The 17,179-nt window shown below is 37.0% G+C and overlaps 2 protein-coding genes across 2 annotated transcripts; one reads left to right on the top strand and one right to left on the bottom strand.

Annotated features, from left to right (window-relative positions):
* Window positions 1–3,055: 3,055 nt before the first annotated feature.
* On the top strand, window positions 3,056–9,962 carry LOC132166006 (UDP-glucuronate:xylan alpha-glucuronosyltransferase 1). The gene is made up of 5 exons (XM_059576743.1): window positions 3,056–3,342; window positions 4,448–4,642; window positions 5,380–6,008; window positions 6,942–7,968; window positions 9,442–9,962. Exons 1-5 carry the CDS (start codon window positions 3,278–3,280, stop codon window positions 9,476–9,478), a joined length of 1,953 nt encoding a protein of 650 aa, XP_059432726.1. The 5' UTR covers window positions 3,056–3,277; the 3' UTR covers window positions 9,479–9,962.
* A 3,545-nt stretch (window positions 9,963–13,507) lies between these two features.
* On the bottom strand, window positions 13,508–16,546 carry LOC132166247 (probable pectinesterase/pectinesterase inhibitor 51). The gene is made up of 2 exons (XM_059577029.1): window positions 15,032–16,546; window positions 13,508–14,604 (listed from the first exon to the last, which is right to left on the bottom strand). The coding sequence occupies exons 1-2, from the start codon at window positions 16,077–16,079 to the stop codon at window positions 13,922–13,924; spliced, it is 1,731 nt and encodes a 576-aa protein (XP_059433012.1). The 5' UTR covers window positions 16,080–16,546; the 3' UTR covers window positions 13,508–13,921.
* Between the last annotated feature and the right edge of the window lie 633 nt (window positions 16,547–17,179).

The raw sequence follows: 17,179 nt of genomic DNA, 5'->3' as shown, positions 1-17,179 counted from the left end.
GATATAATATATTGCACTTAAATACCATAAAAGAGATCCTTAAACTCTGAGACTAGATGATCCCAAATGCCATTACCAACTGGTCAATGTAACAGGCTAACTAAAAACTTTTAAACTTCGTGCTGGGTCTTTTTCTTGTTGAGACTCAGTAATCAAGCAGTCCAAAACCTTCTTGGAAATCAATTTGGTACCTACAGGCCTACATCTTATGACGAGAGAAATACAATATTGGTCAAAAGCATTTCATTGGCCTTCCCACAACTGTACAGCACACAGTACACAACCAATTAAGCCCCTGCCTTTCGGTTGCTTTGCTTCCAATACAATACACTAACTGTCTCTATAATAGTATAGACCAAATATATTTCTATTTCTTTACTTTCACAAAGAAAGAAAAAGAAAAAGCAGTCTATATATATATATATATACATGGCAAATAGAAAATATTTATCAAATATATAGTGACTTTATATGAATACACTGCATGGGGATGGAGATGGAGTAACAAAGAGATACGTAGCGATGGGTGCAAGGCTTCCATCATAAAAAAAAAAATATCCCTCTCACCCTCTTTACAACATACACGTGTCAAGCTGTAGTGTTGCCACTTGTATTGCTTTGGCTGGTCCAGGACTTCTTGATGATACTTTAAAGTTAATACTAATTGAAATTGTTAGCCTCATGATTCATGCGTGCAACAATAATGCTTTCTTTCGCCTTTAACAAATTAAACTACATTTATCCAAAGAAAAAAAAAAAAAATTAAACCACATTATCCTTTAATACTAATGATATTTTGTAGATTGCTATATAACTTGATAATATGACAGTAGATTTTCATTGCCACATCATTAATATGTGTTGTAATCGTATAACAGTTTACTAAATAATATTACTTATACACGAGTAATGCTACAAACCACATTTTTCCAAGGGTTGGTTGGTACTACACATCAGTATTAATATGCGATAATTATCGAGTGAAAATGTGATTTTTAGCATTTCTCTATATCCACTGGATTTTTCTTCTAAAATCTTTGTTCTTTTCTATATCTCTTTTCTTCAGTGCTAAGAATTAGTGTCCCGACAGCAAAAATAGTTGGTCCAAGTATGTGTGGTCCATTTGGGCAATGCTAGTCATGATTTGGTAATCGTTATTTCAGTTACCTTCTTAATGGGGTTTTGACCAAATTAATTATTGTTAATGCCTATTGTCTGGTGGCATGGTTGTTGAAAAGGACCTCTAAACCATACCACTTATCGAAAATTAATTTTACTTATGCAATAAGTGAGTTTATTGAAGAATGATCTCAGGAAAAATTAATATGAGATTACTATTTGTAATTATCTAATGACTTTGAATAAGGTGTTATAGTGTCCCCCCAATTTCTTCAATTAGGGTTCAACTTCCTCATTAGCATAAAACAGATTTAGAAAAATCAAAATAAAATTAAGGATAAGACCTACTACCTTCTTTTTACCACCTACTACTTAGTTAACTTCAAGGTAATAAACGTGTTTTGCACAAGGTAAATCAAAGAGACATTAACCATCAAGGTTGTGGGTTAATGGCCAAAGAAAATTTTCAAGTAGTCAGAGTATGTACTAAGGTGTGGGTGAATTCTCACATATGCTTTATTTGTATTAGCTGCCTTGAATTTTCATTGATGTCCTGGTGGGGCTGAGTCAAGCTATGGCTCAGTCGGACTTGAGGGAGCGCTTGTGGTTCCCACTGTTTATGCCCCTCCTGTGCGGCTCCCAGCTGGTAGGTGTTACTATGGTCATGCCCAGGTAGGATAGCCACAATTGGTCTTTCCGACCTACCCTTTTTGCTTAAAAAAAATAAAATAAAAAAATCAAAGTGACATTATGGTTTTCCAAGGTGAAAAAAAAGAGAGTTTATTATTGCAGTTTAACTTGGTCACACAGCATTATTGCAGTAATATGAGCAACATAGCTGGATGGATAGAACAAAGGAGAAAAGGAGAAGAAATGTTCAGGAATTTTATAAATATCACTTAAAAAAAAAAAAAAAGAATCAGAATATATCTTCCTATTTGTTAGTAGGATGGAACATTTACATCTTCACTCCAAATTCAAATCAATATCAAGTAAAGCAATTGTTTTCATCAACCTAATCTGGCAACTACTCATAAATTAATGACAAATTTTTGCCCCTCTAAAAAATGAAAGTGGCATTGTATTGTATCTGCTTTACCTTAGAGCTTGGTGACTGCACTATCAGATAGGTTGGTGAAAGCTACTTTTTGTTTGTTTGTTTGTTTTCCCTTGCTAGTTTATTGTACAAACCTTTTGCTGTCTGTCATTTTTTGTTGTTGATTTGTTTCTTAATTGGGGCATACATGTTTTAATGTGTGTTTTTCTTCTAATTTTTTCTCTAAAAAACTATTTTAATGTGTTCTAATTTCATTTGTTGGCACTGCAAAATCATTAAAATGGACTAATCAGCCAAAAAAAGAGAACAAAATAGCATTGTGCAACCAAATCCAATAGTAGAGGTATTTTTCATAACTATTATGATAAACAAGAGGGACAGATCTTTGTGCCTAAAGGATTATGGCTTTTACATAAAACTCCAACTCAATTGGTTGGAATTACATCTATGCTAGTTGTTAAAGTAATAATTAAGTGATTAAATTTACTTATTTTTATCGGTTTAAGCTTTTGAAATAATTGATAATTTAATACCAGTGACCGGTGCGCAAAACAAAGTGAAACCCATTAATTTCCTCGGTCCAAACAGGACTTTAGTATAATGAAATCTATAAAAAATATCAAGAAAAGGAGGATAACCAAAAAAAATATTGAACAAAGAATACCAAACCAAAGAAATAAAAGAAAAACAAAAAAGACATGAAAAAAGTAGGTGAAAAAAAAAAAAAGGAAAATTGAAATTCTAAAGTGAATAGAAAATTCAAATAGACGTTACTCTGTTTATATTGGCTCTGCTGCCTCAACCTCCCTCTCTACCTATCATCTTCCAATATCATTTCTCTCTCTCTCTCTCTCTCTCAAATTCATTCTGCCTCTTGGCTGCATAATATATTGATTCATAGCTTTGATCACTGAGTTTTAGAATTTGGCTCCTGGGTTTCTTGAGTTAGAATATGGTAGCTGCTTGCATGTTTAAGATATGTTTAATTATGACTCAACTTCTTGAATAGCCATTTCTTGAGATTTTATTTTTCTTTAGTTTATTTTATCTTTCAACTGTTGGTAGACAGATGTTGCAATCTTCTGCTTCTGATAGATCAGTATGAGAGGAGCAATGGGTACTTCTCCTGGTGCTGCTGAGGCTAGACATCGTTTATCTTCATCCATGTGAGTTTCTTCTTTCCTTCAATATGCAATATTTGCACTGGAATCCAAAACTTGGCAACTGTACTCATGGAACTTCCTATTCTGTGTTGTTTTTTTTTTTTTGGAATCGTTATTTTTTCTCTTCTTGAATTCCCTTTATAGCCTTCAGTCTTGTCTATCTTTGCCATCATATGTTGTCAGAACAATTATAGTCCTATTGGATGTCTGTTCCTTTGAATCGAAAGAAGTTAATGCTTCAACATGATAATTGTACTAATTATGCAGTACCCATATTCACGTGAGATACACTATTACGAATTGTGTGACTTGTAAATTCTTGAAAGGATTTTTGGTATATGAAATCTCATGGCCAGCTTTCCCCAGATGGATCTCTGGTTAATATAATCTTCTTCAACATCTTCTTCTTGATTTGACAGAGCCAATTCAAGATCTGCTTGGTCCACGAATCGAAAGATTTTCATTTCTTTGGATTTAAGTCTTCTTTAAAATTCCCCCCAAAAAAAAATATATGAAGGCTTCCAAGTTTTAGGCTGGGATATAAGATATTATATCTAACAACAGCAATATTCTCCATCAAATCTCCTTACAAGAATCCAAAAATTAGCTAATTTCTTTCTGTAAGAATAATTATTTTCTATATTCAATGTAATTTATCAGAATACATGATAAATCAATGGATTTCAACACTTCCAATGAAGCTAGCTAGCAATGGGAAATTTTGCAGAAATCATATCAACAGATGATGACCACAAAAGTGCTAAATGTAATACTAGCAAAGAAATGTAAGTGAAAGGCTTCTAGATGTGTTTCTAACTTCACATGAGCTAAGCCAAAACAACAGAACCAACAAAAGGAACCAATAGGGTTCTTGACTTCTTGGAAACCTAAACCATGTCAACTCGTGGGCCTTCACATCTGTACCTTTTTTAATTTTTTTATTTTTTTCCCTAATTCAGATGTTGACATTTGACAATATTCTCACTTCATTGGGGGAAAAATGGGAAGCATACTACAACAGAAGTTGTCTTTTCTTTAAGGATTCCTTCAAATATTTTTCCTTCTTAATTTGCTCATGATCTGCTCTTCTTGATTCAATTTGGAACAGCGAAGACGTATGCAAAAAAAGATTACAAAAAAACAAAGCCAAGCCTTTCCACATATCCATTCAAGATAGAAGTTCAAGGTGCAAGTTTCCTCTGCTGAAACTTGTCCTCCTAATTGTCGTATCTGGCACTTTTATATCCCTCTTGTACTCTCCAGAGGTTTACAACACCAATCAGCCTGCTCAATTTGGTTCTAGGTATGTTTTATTCTATTTTTGAATATATCTGAACTTTTGCTACATGTTAAATCATCATTTATTTCAAAAGCTTAAATTAATAGGAAATAGTAAATTGAATCAATATTTTAACACCCCCACTCCCTTTCACGTGTTAATTGAAAAGGGAGGTTAATTGTAAAGTCAGAGTTTGTATTAAAGACATACCATGTTAAGAGAATGTTCGGAATTGTGTTTGAGAAATAGAGTTTTTAAGTTAAGAAAACTCTTTTTTGACAAAAGCCTCATTTTTAAGTTTTTGCTAAAAGTGCGTTTTTAGACCCTTAAAAGCGCTTTCCATTTTTTTTACTAAACGAGTACTTTTTACTTCAAACAAACTTTTTGAATGTTAAGCGCGCTTTTAGACCCTTCAAACGCGCACCAAACATGCCCTAAATCACAATGTATTCCAAAAACTTAAGCCGATAAGAAAGAGTACACTATGTCATGAATCTTCCATAGTCACTGACGAAGAGCTTGTTTGGAATTGCGTTTGAAAAATAGAACTTTTAAGTTAAAAAACGCTTTTGGGCAAAAGCTTCATTTTTAAGCTTTTGCCAAAAGTGCGTTTTGGTAATTTTTAGACTTTTTTAACCCTTAAAAGCGCTTTTAATTTTTTTTACCAAACAAGTACTTTTTCTTTAAATCGACTTTTTGAGTGTTAAAAGTATTTTTATGGTCCTCAAACGCAATTTAAAGCAAAATTTGTCTAAATGCAGGTCAAGCTTTGTGAACAGGTGGATATGGGGGGGCTCAGATCCTCGTTATACGTCAAATCTGGGCATTGAATGGGATGACATTATGAAAGTTATGGAGAAGGTGACTGAAAATAATGAAACTCAGGGAATTGGTCTTTTAAACTTCCTTGAGAGTGAAATCAGTCAGTGGAAGCAGCTTGTTCCTGATGCCAAACACAGTGTTCTGCACCTGGACTATGCTGCAAAAAATGTGACATGGAAATCCTTATACCCAGAATGGATTGATGAGGAAGAAGAATCTGAAGTACCCATTTGTGCATCTCTACCAAAGCTCAAAGCCCCTGGAACAAGATTTGATTTCATAGCTGTCAAACTTCCTTGTCGGAATGAAGGGAATTGGTCCAGAGATGTGGGAAGGCTGCACTTGCAGCTTGCAGCTGCTGGCCTGGCAGCCTCTGTCAAAGGCTTGCATCCTGTGCATTTGCTTTTTATCACTGACTGCTTCCCAATACCAAATCTGTTTACTTGCAAGGAACTTGTTGTACGTGAAGGGAATGCATGGCTATACAAACCAGACTTGAATGCACTGAGACAAAAACTCCAGCTCCCAGTAGGATCTTGTGAACTTGCTCTTCCTCTCAGGGGCAATGGTCAGTGCTAACCTTGCATTTATTATTATTATTATTTATTTATTTTTTTTAAACAAAAAAAATTATCTTATCCTTGAAGTATCACGGGTTTTGCAATCATAACCTCGAATTATCAATTTTTTTAACGTTGGTATCTCAAGATTCAATCCCTTTTAATTTTATTCACTGTTAGGATTTAGGGTTTATGGTTAAGTCAAATGGTAAACAAGTAAAATGTCTCTTCTATTCCTGTAAAATTTATAAAAATTATAAATTTTCCCTTAATTAAAATTAAAACATGGTTTAGGGTCACGGTCGTGTGTCAGGGGTATTTTGGACATTTTGGCATCCTCGGTTTGGATTTAATAGAAACCCCTTTTAATTTTACCCCTATTGGTAGGGTATGTGGTTAGATGAAACAGTAAACAGGTGAATGTCTCTTAATACTTTTGTAAAATTTATAAAAATTATTTGTTTCCCCTTAATTAAAATTAAAACATGGTTTAGGTTCACCGTCTTGTGCCCGGGGTATTTTGGACATTTTGGCATCCTCGGTTTGGATTTAATAAAAACCCCTTTTAATTTCACCGCTATTGGTAGGGTATGTGGTTAGATGAAACAGTAAACAAGTGAATGTCCCTTAATACCTTTGTAAAATTTATAAAAGAAAATTACCATTTTACCCTTAATTAAAATCTAAAACAGGGTTTAGGGTCACGGTCATGTGTCGGGGGTATTTTGATCATTTTAACATCCTCGGTTAAGATTTAATATAAAATCATAATAAATTGGTGAAATTAAAAGGGGTCGAAACATGAGATACTAACGTTGCAAAAATTGATAATTTGAGGTTATAATTGCAAAGCTCGTAGTAATTATCAGGTAAATGAAGTTCTCCCCCCCTTTTTTTTACAATTTATTAACAGAGATGTATTAAAATTCCTTGCAATGCAGAGCTGGTTTACTCGGGAAATATTCGTAGAGAAGCTTATGCAACGATTCTCCATTCAGCTCATGTATATGTTTGTGGAGCCATTGCTGCTGCACAGAGCATCCGCATGTCAGGCTCCACTCGAGACCTTGTCATACTTGTTGATGAGACAATCAGTGGATACCACAGGAGTGGACTCGAAGCCGCAGGGTGGAAGATTAAGACAATCCAAAGAATAAGGAATCCAAAAGCTGAGAAAGACGCCTACAATGAATGGAATTACAGCAAGTTCCGGCTATGGCAGTTGACAGATTATGACAAGATCATTTTCATCGACGCTGATTTGCTTATACTCAGAAACATCGATTTCTTATTTGGGATGCCAGAGATTTCTGCAACGGGGAACAATGGCACACTTTTTAACTCTGGTGTAATGATTATTGAGCCTTCAAACTGCACTTTCAAGCTTTTGATGGATCACATCAATGAGATAGAGTCCTACAATGGGGGAGACCAAGGATACTTAAACGAGATCTTTACATGGTGGCATAGGATTCCAAAACACATGAACTTCCTGAAAAATTTCTGGGTTGGTGATGATGAAGAGGTTAAGCAAATGAAAACCAGGCTTTTTGGTGCAGACCCTCCAGTTCTCTATGTTCTTCACTATCTGGGGATGAAGCCATGGCTGTGTTTCCGTGACTATGACTGCAACTGGAATTCTGACATCTTCCAAGAGTTTGCAAGCGATGTTGCTCATGCGAAATGGTGGAGGGTGCATGATGCAATGCCTGAGCTGCTGCAGCAGTTTTGTCTGCTGAAATCAAAGCAGAAGGCTCAGCTAGAATGGGATCGCAGGCAAGCTGAGAAGGCAAAGTACACAGATGGGCATTGGAGGATTAAAGTGAAGGATCACCGTTTGAAGAAATGCATAGACAGTTACTGCTCCTGGAAGAGCATGTTAAAGCACTGGGGAGAGACAAATTGGACAGAGGATGAAGCTTTTACTCCAACTCCACCTGCACTTCCCACTGCTTCTCTCTCTGGCTTGTGAGTTTACATCATTTCCCAAGTTTTTTCTCTTCATGGATTCATCATATCTGGACGTGTGAATTTGTAAATTTTAAGCAGAGGTTGTTAGAACACTTTGATCCATTCATCGTTATGAGCTAATTCTATGTTTACGTTGTTAGAATATTATCGTAATATTCTCGAAATATTATGACAATGTTCTTCATTCTTTTCCACACTTTGTTCACCATAATTGTACTCATTTGTATTGCCATGTTTTAGTGGCATCATTCAACTATAAATAAGATTTACCATTGTGGAGTTTTATACACTCAGAAAAACAGAGCTCTCTGTTTTACATGTTCTGTTTCTCTTATCATCATATGGTAGGTAACACTAACACCCCTGTAATTTGATTAACAATGCTAATTTATTTGGAGTGTTATTCACAGCGTTTCCAAAGCTGAAATACACTACTCTCATAGAAGTACAACAATACACAAACGATACACATAAGTCTGTCTCAGCAATCCTTTGCTCAGCAACTCAAGCCTTGCAAACAACTCACCGAATGTATAGTGAGAGTTTAGAATTATACCTCTCAAACTCCATTTTATGAGCACCTCGAACTTCTCACGTTGAGATTCCACTTTCGCAGGGCTTCAGCCCCCGAGAATTCCCTTTCTCACACCCTCACACATGTCCCTTAGGGTTTCTAGGGAGAAGAGAGATTTTGAATAGAAAATAGGAAGGCTTAAGGCTCGATTTATAGAGTTTTAAGTTGGTGCTACCGTGCTTGGTTGACTAGGGTTGTGTCTCAGTCGATCGAATCATCATGACTTACATTTAATGCAAGTTAAATTGATTTGACATAGCCATGTCGTGTAGGCTGAGTCGATCGTTCACGTGGCTCGGTCGACAGGGCCTCCAATTTTCCCGCCAAAATCCAAAGCCTACCATGTGTCCCACCTCTGTCAATCAAGCACAGTGATTGGTAGACCGACCTTGTACGAGGAACTCCCTAATATTACATTCTTGACCCTGTTTTTCAATCCATTTCGGCCTATCTCTCCCGAGCCTTTCCTTGCCTGATTGATCGGGCGATATTGCGCACTTGGTGGTAATTTAGACGTAACTTGAGCTAGGATCATCATAAACGTGCATAAAACCCCAATTCGAAAAGATCTTTTTTGTGCACACACTTTGTATCACTTAACTATGCTTGGTGAGTGCATTTTCAGGCTCAAAATCCATTGTTATTGCCTTCAAAACCTTTTTTTTTTTCAAGTTATTCTTTACCATTTCTAAGAAATGCTTATTTCTTTTAGGCTCACTTAGGATTTCTTCTTCCCTTATTTATGATTCTTCTTTCTCTTTTCATCTCACCCTGACCACTTCACTCAAGCCACTTTGCATTAGTTGATATGGCGAAATGGTTAACACTTATTCTTTCCCCTTGCAGTTATCTTAATTTAAATCTTAGGGATTCTCACTCATTTCTCTTATTTGCAGCTGTTGTCTTGGACCTCATATGAATGTAGAGAAATAACGTTGTCCATGGAGAACCCCCTCCTAATGTGATCTAGCTGGTGCACCAATTGACAAGGTTCCACAGTGATGATCTATTAGCTTGGAAATCAATCCCTGGGAAGAGATCATTAAACAAGAAGTAGTCGCCTCCTCCAAATAATTTCCTAGAGATTAATTTTGATTTGGCGACCCATGAGACATTCGCTATGGGATTCATCTCATAACCTCCTATATGCTTAGACAGAAAAGTTCCCCCAGGAGACCCCCCTATGGGAGAGGCCAAAGTGCCTTACTCGCAATCACAGAGGCGACCGAGAAAGGCCTCGTGAAAGTTTTGTTTGGAAAAAAGCTACGCTTTCCAAAATTTTTGACACATCATTTGAGAAACAAATTTTGGAGAAACGTTTTGGAAAGTATGCATAACCTTACCAAATGGGCTGCTCCCATCGACGTCAGTGGAGAAGCATTCCCATTTCCTCTATGCCCCGTTGTCATTGTCCCTATTTTAGTAATATTAACCCCCCTTGGCTAATTTTGTCCTTTCTTTTTTCTTCTTTTTTCTTTTTGCTTTTGATTTCATATTTGTTTTCTTCCTTTGCTTTGTGTTTTGTTATGTATTTGCCCAAAAAACTAAAGTTTATTTTGCTAGCCCTATTTGAATGCACCTCTACACCTTTCATAATAGGAAACTCAATGCTCGCTTCCTCATAATTAACTTGATAACTAAAATCTCAGTCACTTCTTATTAACTGATTTGATCAATCTCAAGAGTCATGAACCTGGTTTTTTGTCAATACTGCAGCAGGGATGTGTCAAGGGTAGTCATGCTAGGCTCCGTTTGGCAATGGACTTGACCCAAGTCTCAATTTTTTTTTTTTTTTTTTAAAAAAAAAAAAACTCAACTTGCTAACATTCTTACTTTTTATTAACTTCTTTTTTTATTATTCAAACAAAAAAACCTACTACAAAATAAAACTTTTTCATTTTTCTATACAAAAAATTTAAAACTTTCATCTATTTTATATCACATCAATCACTTTTAAACCAAAAGTCACTTGCCAAGTCTATTGGCAAACAGAGCATTGTATTTCTAGAACTACAAAAATCAGAATTGTTAATGTTTTTTTATCACAATTGTCTGCCACAATTTCCTGCATATGCATAGAAACAAAGAAGGGGAAACTTTACTTATTCCATATGAACTTATGAGCCTTTTGCAAACACTCCTCTAATATTCAAAATCTCTCACTTTAGTGTATCGGACTTTGATTTTCTTCCAAATACCTCTCTTACTGTTAAATATTGCAGTTAAATTAAACGGTAAAATGAGTAAAAAACCTTTATACCCCTAAATTTTTTTAAAATTTCAAATTTACCCTTATTTATAAATTTGCCATATATATAAAAAATAAATTAAATTAATTTTTTTTAAAAAAAAAAAAAAAGAAGAAGAAAGTGACGGTGGGTCACTTGACCCACCTTGGTGACCCACGGTGAGTCACCATGTGACCTGCCGGGGTCACCTTGGTGATCCGCCGTCACTTTCTTTTTCCTTTTCTTTTTTTTTTTTAATTATTTTTTTGTTTTTAAATATAATAATAATAATAATATGACCCGTGGGTCACAATATGGGTGGGTTAGATCCACCGGTAAACCCACGGGTCAAGAATTTATTAAAAAATATATTTTTTAATAAAAATAAGGGTATTTTAATAATTTTACACCCTTCCATTAGAATTTAACCGAAAATCTTAACGGAAGGGGAAAAGTGAAAGAAAATCAAAGTTTCATACACGAAAGTGAGAGATTTTGAATATTGAAAGGGTGTTTACAAAAAACGCATAAGTTCATAAGGGATAGGTAGAGTTTCTAAAAAAAAATAATAATAATACTTGTAGGGTTAAGAGGATAAGACCAATATTTAAAAAGTGGATCCCCCTAGAATGCTATGTGCTAACTATAATGGAATTGCCACTATAAGTTTTGAGTGGCCACTCTATTCCCATTACCACGAGTGTTAGATAATTAATTAGCATTGTTTTTTACCAGGAAATTCAATCAAATCAGCTCAGCACTAAGTCCTCTTGCAGCCAAACAGACAACAGGGAGCACATGTGAAGCATTAAATCTTCCATATAACACCATAGAAGCAACTATTACCCTTCTGCTTCACGACAGTGCAACTGAGACACGGGTCTCTAGTCTTTTCTATTGCGTGGAGCCCGTACCTATATAGCTCATGTGAACTTTGCTTCATCTTTAGGTGTTTTTTATTTTTTTTCTTTGAGTGGACAGTATTCTATCTCACATACAGCTAAAGATAATTTTGAGCGCTTTCTGTATAAAGTTGTTTGATAATATGTTTATTTTGGAAAAAGTTTACATATTTCCTTAAATTACCATTTAATTGTTGATGTTCTCCCCTCAAAACTAGGATCCAGATCTATTCAACTTTTAAAAAGTATTGCAGAATGGGGTGACGTTGAAGATGGCCAAACCACCCCATGCGGACATGGGGTGGCTCGGCCACTCTAGACGTGCAATACGTGATATTTTTGTATTATTATTTTTTTATAAAAAGCAAAAGATAAAAGAGAATAGTGGACTTTTTCTTTTTTCTTTTATTTTTGGTAGAAAGCAAAAGACAGAGAGCATAGAGGTTGGCAGACGAAGCAACCATACCTCAAGCATTTTCGTGCCAGTCTTATTTTGAAGGACCCATAACCATAGACGCAAGCGTGCCTTGTAAGTTATGGCCGGCCCATGACTGTTTACATTATACAATGCTCAAATTACGATCATGGACATCACCCAATCCTGTTGGCAGCATTGATTGGGGAAAAAAGTGTTAAAATTGAAATAAAATTGTTCTTATTTCTAAAGGTTCGGTGAATTGAAAGTCAAATAAAGAGGATTTCAACCCAACCAAACCAAAACCACCAACTTGGTTTTGTTTGCTTTGTGACAATTTCTAACGTCGCCGGCAAGTCAAGAAAGTTATGGGCAATGTCGCATTTTTAAAAGTTCATGGTATGGTATGGGGTAATGCTGTCATTCTCTCCATCTTTTGTCTTTTCAACGCGTGCGACTTTTAGTAGCTAACTCACACGTCAAGATTTAATGGAGCGACATTGACCATTTAGTACTCATCCAATTCTTCTAAGAATTCTAACCGCTTTGTTCCGCAATGGACGTATCATCCATAGAAGAATATCTAGGACAAAAATATTCTTTTATCATAATTAACTAGATATTCTTTAATTTATTTGAAATGAAGAAGATTATAATTCTCGAATTGAAAGGGATACGTTTTCTTCGTATTATTAATGAAAAATTTACCGAACAGCTCAACCGTTGACCAGCCAACAGTAGCATTTGGTAACTTTTCTTCATGGACCGTGATTTTGAGAACGCCGGCGTGCTTAGCACGCCAGGCTATTTTTTTTTTTATTTTTTTTTTAAATATTAAAAAAAAAAAAAAAATTCACCGGTATGCCGTTCTCTTTTACTTCACCCTTTCTTCATATGAACTCTAGTGAACAATTTTATATTTTTACTATTTAATTTCTTAATATTCGCTCTAAAACATTCTCTAATTTTTCCTTACATTTTTTATACAGTTTTTTTTTGGCAAATGTGTTTGGTAGTGTTTGCAGCCCATAGAAACAAACAATTGCTGGAGGGACATTCCTAAGAGGACCACCACAAGATCCCTCACCTTCCCTTAGCCCATCACCGGGGACGAACTTACACAGGTCCTTGTAGGGACAAATGTCCCCCCAAAATTTTAAAATTACCCTTAAAACTTAAAATTTTACTCATAAAATTTATGAATTTTTATGAAATGTCTTCCCAAAAATTAAATTTTTACATTTTGTCCCTCAATCTTAATTGTCTAGTTTCGCCCCTGCCCACCACCACCGCACATCTCTCTCTAACATCTTCCTCCGCAGAAGAACCCCATCGCACTTCAAGTTCATCGTTTTTGATGAAAGAAAAGGTGAGAAATGATCAGAAATTAAAAAAGAAGAGAGAAAATAAGTTACAATTGTTGCCAAAATATAAGTAGACACTACAGCAAAGTGTGGGGTTTAGAGAACGAGAAGACATTTTACTAGAGCTCTTTTTAGCCTTCATCATCTAAATTTAGACAACCATTGACTTTCACATTAGCATGCTCTTATGCCATTATTTACAAACACTAACATCTCTCTGTAGCATCTTCCTCTGCAGAAATACCCATCACACTAGAGAGACGAAACTCAATCTAGCCACAGAGAGAGATGACAAAAGAGAGATGGGTGAAGGAAATGGCAAGAAATTATTTATAAAAAAAAGAGAGAAAATAAGCTACATTGTTGGAAATGTAAGATTTAGTGTAACAATATGATGGAGCTAGCTCTTTTTAAACCTTTATAAGCTAAAAACTTGTTTGAAATGCTCTCTATTGACATATACTAAACTAAGATGATGGAATCCACTCATTTCCCTGAATAAAATTCTCTACAGAATATGTGTGAACGTGCTCTGCAGGGATTTGGTTACTCCATTTTACCCTCTGAGTCAAACTAGAACCTTGTCCAGAATTTCCCAACTCCCCATAATAAAGCGTTTTCAATGCAAAATCGCCACTCCATGGCAACCAACCTTCCGGGGTAACAAGAGCTTCTAGGTTGCAGTTTATGAAAACTGTTCTCGAGTACTCCTTCCATGGCCTCCCCAAGTAATTCTTGTGTACTTGGGGTTTGCTATTGTACAATGCCATGTATTCTTCGGTGCCATTGATGACGCAATTTTGGAAAACAAAACCCGTTGCTTGGGCCGGGTCGGTTCTGCCGTGTGCAGTGACGGCATTGGTCTCGCCTTTCTCCGGCTTGAGCTGCCGGGGGCGGACTAAGATTTGGGAATCTTGGAAAACAGAGGCGGAGTTTCCGAAAATGAAATCCACATTGCCTTGGATGCTGCAAGATTTGTAGAACTGGCGGAGGGAGTGAGCGTAGAGAGTATCTTGATTGCCTAGGAATTCGCAGTTCTCGATGACGGATAAATCGCTGTCCGATCTAAAGGCAACTGCTTGGTGGGCATCGGGGCCGGCGGTGTTCTGGATTGTGAGACCAGTGGCCATGAATCCATCACCGGAAACGCCTGCTCCAAGATGATTCAAACATTAGCACAAACAACATGGTATTAACAAAGCAAAGCTCTAACTATAACTTTGATGAAAAAAAAATAATAATAATAAATATTATTTTTCACACGTATTTAATATCCGTTAATATGATAATTATTAATATAAAAAACCACTTAAAATACAATAAAACAAAGTCGTAAGTCAATATAACAAACGCGTAGAAGTTTGACCGTTGCCGGTCTTGGATTATTGGACCTAAAACAGATGACCAACCAAACTTGGATTAATTATAATTTATGCATGACAGCTCAACATCAGCAACTACTTTAATTGGACAAAATTACTTAAACAACAGACCTGACTACAAGATTTTTTATTTTTTTTATTATCGTTATATTAATAATAAATTTGAGAATAATGAATCTAGGAAGAGAAACTAACCAACTGTGGCGGTGTTGAAGGTGGAAATCCCAGGCTGGCCCACATTCAACGACCCCGTGATGACCGTTTTGCCCATTCCGTCACCCAAAAACACCACGTTCTTCTTCTCCAATGGAATTTTAACCGTCTCCTCGTACACCCCCTCCTTTATGTGTATAACGAACCTCCGTTCCCCTCCGTTATCCGGCGCCGCGTTCACGGCTTCCTGCACCGTCTTGTAGCAGCCCCCGACAGTGGCGTCCTTGCACACCGTCACGTCCGCCTTCAAATTCGACGGAACCCCGCCCTTGAAACCCGACCCGGACCCGCTGCCTCCCTCCCAGAACCCGTCGCGCTCCGTCTTGGGCGCGGCCCACGACCCGGTATCCTTCCCGTAAATGTCGTACGCGAGCACCATGCTCAGCGCGTTGCTCGTGAGCCCGGTCAGCGAGTCCAGAAACGACATCGTCTCGTTCACCATGCTCGTGTCGTTGGCGTACTTGAGCGCGGACCAGCAATCGTACTGGAAGAGCAGCGCGGCGCTCAGCCAGGCCCTGGCGTCCTTGACCCTGCCATTTGGCAGGGCATCGTTGGTGGTCTGGGAGATCCGGTAGTCGGAGTTGTGGAGGACCTCGAGACAGTTCTTGGCGGCGGTGGTGCGGTTCTGGCTAGAGGCGGAGGAGTCCAGGATGGACTTGACCATAGACTGGGCGGTGTGGAGGTTCTGGGAGGAGACCCAGATGGCCGACTGGATGAGCTCGAGAGATGTGGGATTGGAGGACACGCGCTTGGAAAGTGTCAAAGAGCTCTCGCATGCGACAGGGAAGCGCGTGGCCTTACACGCCTGGCGGATCGCAGGCGGGGCAGAGGTAGAGGGGTCGTTGGGAGTGGGTTGACGGGCTGGGGAGTGGTGGCGGGTGGCGGAGGAGAGGGAGAGGAAGAGGACGAGAGAGAGAATGGATAAAAAGAATACGGAGGCCATGGAGATTACAACGAACTTGGACGGTTTTGAAAAATGTAAGAAAGAGCATCTGGGTTTTGTGGGTTTTCTGTGATGGGTGGTCGTCATCGCAAATCTATATATACACACACAAAAGCTCGATGATTGGATTTGGAAAAAGGGTCGGTGATTGGATTTGGTAAAAGGTGAATGGAAGTCACGGGGTGGATGGATAATAAGTCACGGGTTGTTTTGTTTTGGTTTGGGAGTGGGAGTGGGAGGTAAATGGCGGGTCGTCACAGACTTTACAGAAGACTATAAGAGGGAAGATCCAGTGGAATTTTGGATTTCTTGCCAATTATTCCATGTGGAAATGCCTATGATTTCTTTGCCAAGATTTGACCGTGTTCCCCTTTTTAGGGATTTGGATCTCCCTGAATTTTTCGAATTTCTTTGAAATTCTTACCGTAAGAATGGGGAATGAGGAACTTGTGGAGAAAATGTGAGCTCCACGGCGACCTATTTCAGGGATGCTAATGGCTCATCTCCTTCTTTTTGAAAGCTTAACTGTTGACCGACAACGATAACCTTGGGGGCCATCGAAATTATGAACCAAGTCTTTATTTCCTTTTATCAATGAATTGAGAGTTGCAAGAACGAGAACCCTCCCTTTTTTTTTTTTTTGGTTTGTTTTTTTGTTTTATTCCTTTCATAAAAATAAAACGTGTTGTCCTAACAAAACAATATCATAAATATAATGAGAAATTTTTCCATCTAAATTTGATTTATGATTTGTTTAATGCTTTGAATTTTACTGTTTCAATCATTTCTAGATCTACAACATATTCTAGTGAATCACATTTGTTGCTCGGTCTATCACAACTTTCTCAATTAGACAATGATTTTTTAACTTTTTCATCTCCGCTATAAGTGCATTTCCAAACGCAATCTCTTTCGTTACTTCTACCGTGAGTGATAATTCTTCTATATGCTTTTTAATAGGAGAGGCTTAGGTGCGGTGGTGACAAACTACCGCACCCTGCGGTAGCCCAAAACGTGGTCGTTTTGGGCATTAAACGACCACATTTTGGGAAATAAAAAGAAAAATAAAAATAAAAATATTAAAAGATTAAAAGTAATAATATAAAATTGGTTAAATATAAAAATATTAAAAATTAAAAATTAAAAATTAAAAAACTAAAAAACTAAAATTATTAAAAAAAGAAAAG

The sequence above is a fragment of the Corylus avellana genome, chromosome ca11 (assembly GCF_901000735.1).
Source record: "Corylus avellana chromosome ca11, CavTom2PMs-1.0".
Classification (NCBI taxonomy): domain Eukaryota; kingdom Viridiplantae; phylum Streptophyta; class Magnoliopsida; order Fagales; family Betulaceae; genus Corylus; species Corylus avellana.
The sequence above is the reverse complement of the archived record's forward strand: the minus strand, read 5'-3'. Positions and strand labels throughout refer to the sequence as shown.